This window comes from Haliotis rufescens, unplaced genomic scaffold (genome assembly GCF_023055435.1).
Source record: "Haliotis rufescens isolate VD_foot unplaced genomic scaffold, xgHalRufe1.0.p SCAF_7, whole genome shotgun sequence".
In the NCBI taxonomy this organism is placed as follows: Eukaryota; Metazoa; Mollusca; class Gastropoda; order Lepetellida; family Haliotidae; genus Haliotis; species Haliotis rufescens.
This window is the reverse complement of record NW_025964361.1, coordinates 5,613,715-5,619,737: the sequence shown is the minus strand read 5'-3', so window position 1 is coordinate 5,619,737 and position 6,023 is coordinate 5,613,715. Positions and strand designations below refer to the sequence as shown.

The window sequence follows — 6,023 nt, the reverse complement described above, 5'->3', positions numbered from 1 at the left end:
TTTTGTATTAGATTATGAACAGCCATGATATATTGTCGTTTGCTTGGAACCTCTTGACATCTTTTGTGCTATTATATTTACCTTTAGCTTCGTTTTTAGCCCTAGATTCGAATGGCACGATGCTAAAAATTGACGTCTAGAACGATTATGTGCTCAGTTATTTAATTGTGTGTTGGTTGTAAACGCAGGAATATGTCAGCTATATGACGGCGGTCTGTAAAAAATGGAGTCTGGACCAGACAATCCAGTAATTGGTCCCATGGCCAACACTCCACACGGTCGAGGTACTTTGAGACGCTATCAACCAAGTCACCCAGTCTGACCATCTGATCCATTTAGTCAAGGTTCGAAAGATAAAATTATCTTATGTTAAGAAGTAATTGCTGAGTGCTGGTCAGAGGGAGTGAGTGGGTGAGTTGGTTTCACGTCGCTTTTAACAGTATTCCAGTTATATCACGGCATGTCAGCTTATTGTGGGAGGAAAGCCCGAAGTGATTCAGGTCTCAGACGTTTACCACTTCGGTGAAACCCACGAGCACGGGTATGGTGCTGACAAACCTATAAACATAATCGGGGTGAACCGGGATTCGAACATACAATCATAGGTTCCTGGCGTGCCCAAGGGACGCAACCCCTGCACAGCGAATCGGGGCGACTGGGCAACCCGTGCCCCCTGGTCAGAGGGAATGTCAGATATTGTAATACTACATTATGAGCAGCTATAGTAGAATGTTGTTTGCTTTTGAACCTTTTGAAACTTTTCTGTGTCTGTCAGATTTACATTTGTCCCCGCCTCGTATACTACTCCCTCAAGATAGGTCTCTTGCATGATGTTAAGAGTTATAAACAATCCTGCTTGTCCGGACTCTGTATCTATATCAGCGTTAGCGTTGAAGGTGAAGCAACGTTGATCTTGTTTTAGGTTGTATTTCAGCCTTTCCGGGAGGACACGGTCGTGTTTGAAATATATGAACTCGAACATATTTTCCTCATTGTATGCTCCATCTTCCCAAAATTTGACATAATCCACTTTATCTAGCTCTCTTCCTTCCTCCCCGTACCAGTCATTAGCCGGTGACATGTGTGCCAGAGGGCCTTTACTGCGAAGATAGTTCAGCTCTGTCTTAGTAAGGTTTTGTTGGCTTATGTCAAACGTGTTCGGATTGCAAAACGTGATTGCAGGAAACCTGATCTGTTGTTTGCGCTCTCTTGTAATCTTAGTGATGAAGTTGTAGCTGTAGTACCTACTGTAAAGATCAGCCAACGTTTTCAGACATATTCCCGTCTTTGTCAAAAGCAACACAGTCCATGCTACTCTGAAACAGGAATATGAATTGGTTTACTGTTTTGTTTCGGACACGTGTTCCAACAAGATCTGGAGCGTTATCGATCCTCATACATGAACAAAAAGGTATTAAAATCCTATCCCCGCCAAGCATGGTTTAAAGTTGGCCAGGTGAAGCAACTGGTCAAGGGTTTTGCTAACTGGGTTCCACATGGGTCCATCAAATATTACTCATGAGATGTCTAAAGTTGTCATGCGGGTGTGTTTTTTCGGATGGAAAATATCATGTATTATGAATTTAAAAAATTATAAGCGAGTCTTGTGTGCTAATACAGGATTAAACTTCTTCATCATATAATGTTATTTTTAAATTCACAAACTGTTTCTAAACATTGCAAACATTCCTGGTTTTTGCACTTATCATATTGCGTCAAAAGGTCAGTGCTAAGTCAGTCTGACAGTGACCACAGACAATGTTGTTCCAACTACCATGTTTGAAAAGACATTTGCCAACACATAATGTCAATGATATAACCTTTAGCGGCAATCAATGTGCCCATCGGCTGGAGTTATTTCCCTTTATCGAAGGGAAGCTGGTCCAGTCTTTGAACCATCTAAGCTTGTTCCAGCAGTCACTCGTCACGATGTCCAACCGGGCTTGCGCGGGAAACAAGTGAGTGGGGCATATTGTCAATGATGTCCCCTTTCCCGAAAATCAATCAGACCACACACAGGAGTAAATGCCCTTTATCAAAGGGAAGCTACTCCAGTCTCTGAGGCCTAGAAGTGGTGACTCGTCCCTGTATCTAACCGCCGGAACCCAGTGAATGAGGCATCAAGTTTACCTGGTCATAACATTGTTATTTGGTTACAATATATAGTCAGATGCCCCACATACCGACACAGTGATACAAAGCAAGGTATGAATGGACACCTCCGGCCACATTGGACTCGTCTTGGAACGGGATGTGCACAAACTTCTCTTTCAGTGACGGTTTCTAACTTTTTCAGTTGCCCACTAAATCACGAAAACTGCATTACATTCGAGAAGAGACCCCAAGTCACAGAGATCTACAAGAAAAGGTATGGGAACTGATACACAGACCTAAGGTAAACGCAGTTTATAGTTCCATTTTGTCTGTACACATGTAAAACGCCTCAGTAAGGCCCTGACTTTCGGTATATTTGACTATCTTTTGTTGACAATGATGACAATTGGCTGAGATAAAAGCTACAGTATCGTATGTATATTTGTTGAGTATATTTTTTTAATTACCTATTTATTTATTTATTTATTTATTTATTTAGTGTTTTTGTGTTGTTTTGTGTGTGTGTGTGTGTGTGTGAGTGTGAGTGTGTGTGTGTGTGTGTGTGTGCGTGTGTGCGTGTGTGCGTGCGTGTGTGTGCGTTGTAACATATTGACTATATTGAGAGCCACAAACCCTATTTATGTAGCATTGCTGGAGTAGAGATACACCACCATCTACACATTGTCTCCAGCTTTCTGTGGATGGACTGCCTTATACCTGCCATACTGAATCATGACCCACATGGAAACATTACATCAACATGATTACGTAAGTAATCAAATCAGGATCGCTTCCTCGCGACAATATAGGGCACTGCACTTTATCCTTTATTTCATGGATTGGATGTTTGTGTTATTAGAGTGAACACGTACTGTGTTTGTAACAATATTTTGACCAATAAATACTCTTTAAATAAGTAGATAATAACTTAAAATGTCCAAAATTGGAAGATATATTAGTTTCTAGTTATTGCATGATAATCGTGAACGTATTAGGAACACATTACAACCGGTAGTTAAGTATGACAGGAGATCTTGAAGGACGATAAGGGTAAGATGGGAATTTTCAAAGTTGACGTTATTGGATCAGTGGTGTGTAATACCGCCACGGCGACTTGAGGGAGTCTGCACCTTTCCTCTTGCAGCGAATGGCCAAGTTCAACCAACGTGGTTGACGGCCTATGGCGTTGATGCAAACTTCTCCCTATCACATACCCAAGACATGTTCTATGGGGGAAAGCTCTTGACTCATTCCTAGCCTCAATATGGAGTGGGGTTCGCTCAATCACAGTGATTTCAGCACACACCATAACCGATCCACAGCCAGATCTGCCCTGAGGCCTCAGGTTGACATTTCGATGTCGCCAGACACAACAATGTCTATCATTGTAGCACAAAGTGAATCGTGGCTCATCTGAAAATATGACACGTGCGCAGTTTCTACGTTGTGTATACCTTTGACGTCTGTAGGACGATTTGTAAGGGGCGGCTCAACACGTGGCTGTCTAGCGTGGAGATACACTGCATGTGGACGATTTCTAATCGTCTGACCCTTGACTCGTGATGAAAAGTTTGCAACAATTTGATTCGCTGTTTTCATAGTGTCTGGTTTCGTATCGATTGATCCTGTACTCTTGTTGGTAACCTGAACGGGCACCCTAAACCCATTTTGGGTTCGTTGGTTCCTGTGGTGTAATTAGCAAACTGTGAAACATTGAACGTATTTGCCACTGCACGCTGACTTCTGTCAGTTTCCAACATGCCAAGGGCCGGGAGACGGGCGTTGCAGAATAGTTCGTACACAAATCACAACAATGGAATTTCGCAATTGTATGATAAGCAGAATCAATAAGATCCACAGAAATATCAAAATCAGGAATGACACCTAACGCACGCGTGTGACATTAGCGTGCGGCAGGTGCAAACTACAAGATGTGCTTTGGTGTTAAATTTTACAGACATAAACGTTCTTGCATAGGATGTTTTTCGTCAACACTTATCTAATTCTTAGTATAAATATTTATATTTCAATATCCCCTATTTTTTTAAGAGTATACATTGATAAATTCACAATAAATCTTCTCATTTTGTTTAAAATACGGTGAAGGGTATTCGTTTTGTTACTGTGCAAAAAACTTAGGTATATTTTTTTTGATAAGACAACACAAACTATAACTCAGTATTGTCATGTTTGAATCATAATGATTTCTCGAAAAAGAGTTACACATTATATTTAATTTGAAAAGTGACCCGTGCAGTAAGTATAGGATTGGTTCAATCCTAATTCTTAATTTCGTATTTTCATGAAACATAGAATAATATATACCTAAAATAGTATATACTTGTGAATGTATGACGTAGTGGTGTCACAAAAGGGTTACATATCGTATGAATGCAGGAACAAAACACATAAACACCTTCAAAGACACAATCCATCCCGTTTGGGCTACACATATATGTCCACGCAGAGCACTATTGATACCTTTGGACAAAGCCTAATGGGACACCGTAGTGCTCCCATTTAGGACAATTTGCATGCTGCAGGCTGGGATCCTATCATGAGCCTTAAGAATAATATGTCACATCATGCTCATGATTGCTACCACGTCACACTTTCCTCAATCCCATTTGTAGGCAATTTCAAACACTGTTTTAAGTATGCAGGTTGTAAACTTTTACCCATGTTCACGTACATGAATATGGTGCTGACAAACATAATCAGGGTGAACTGGATTAGAACTGGTGTTCAGAAGTTTCTGGCATGCCTAAAGGATGCTACTCTACACAGCGAATTCTGGCACTTTCCAATACTGAAACACCCCATCCCCTCCCAACCAATTTTCCAATTAGTCTGTCGTAGCGGCCATACTGGAAATCGTATTCGAACCTACTGAACAAATGTAGGTTTATCATTGGAGGGAACTAGGCTTTCAAAGAATTAAGAACATGGCCAAAGTGCAAAAGTCCAATATAAACTAAAATTTTAAGTTAAACTAAAAAGTACTGGATTCGAGCCTCACTACTATTTGAGTAATAGCCGTAAATAGTTTTAATATGGCTGCTGTACTAATTCAGCTTCATTTGTCCAGTGGTTCTTCACGCCGACGTAACCAACAAGTAGGCCATGACATATGCCCACTTGACTTTCAGATGAGCTAAAATGTATGTATGTGTTTTGAACAATTAACACCAAACCCCAAAATGACTCGTCTCACCTTATTACTTTATGACGCTTCTTACAGCCATGGAGACTGGTATCTCGCAGGAAGTCCCTCCATAAATCCTTCCACTGAGACAGGATTTCTTCTCGCAATGTCATACCATCCTTCAGAGTGACTACCGGCTCCACCTTCATCCTGCCAGACTACAGAGCTCCGCTTGTGGAAGATATAATCATGGCTTGCTGTCTGGTCCCAGAACTGAAGTGTTCAATACACCCCGACAGTTTAACATGTGATAATGGATGCTGTTGTTTGCGGAAGTAATGCAGACTTTCAGTATCATGATTGTTCAGTCGTTAACAATGCCAGGGCTATAATGGATAGCCTGGTACTTAACAATTGCATTTAAAACAGTTTGTAACCATTAGTTTGCTCTCTGTGTGATATGCAATCTTGTCAAACAGATTAGTGTAAACGCTTACACGTAACTTTGTTGATTTCGTTCCATCTCTCAGAAATGTTTTATTTCATGTGATTTTACAATTATCATCAGACATTTTACACTAAATTTGATCGGAACTTGTCTGAGTGTGCATTAAAGTTGCGCAATAGATAAATGTTTGTACAGTTGTCAGGTAATAGTGCGTGTTGTTGCAAATTAGGCCTCAATTATCAACGGTATTTCATATGCTACAGACCCGTGCATTTAAGTATGTTGAAATAGATATGTACAGATATCGCACACTGTATTGTAGGCTGAACCAAGAAA

At 40.6% G+C, this 6,023-nt stretch overlaps 1 protein-coding gene across 1 annotated transcript; it reads right to left on the bottom strand.

Annotated features, from left to right (window-relative positions):
• Positions 1 to 709: 709 nt before the first annotated feature.
• On the bottom strand, positions 710 to 5,496 carry LOC125376091 (acid-sensing ion channel 1B-like). The gene is made up of 2 exons (XM_048387695.1): positions 5,309 to 5,496; positions 710 to 1,316 (listed from the first exon to the last, which is right to left on the bottom strand). The coding sequence occupies exons 1-2, from the start codon at positions 5,446 to 5,448 to the stop codon at positions 710 to 712; spliced, it is 747 nt and encodes a 248-aa protein (XP_048243652.1). The 5' UTR covers positions 5,449 to 5,496.
• Between the last annotated feature and the right edge of the window lie 527 nt (positions 5,497 to 6,023).

What these genes read in the sequence shown, in the direction of transcription:
- LOC125376091 (XM_048387695.1), bottom strand. Translation starts at nt 5,448, where the DNA reads ATGAAGGTGGAGCCGGTAGTCACTCTGAAGGATGGTATGACATTGCGA. An exon ending in AAGCGTCATAAAGTAATAAG is followed by an intron (nt 1,317 to 5,308) that starts GTGAGACGAGTC and finishes TTCCTGTTTCAG; the next exon opens with AGTAGCATGGACTGTGTTGC.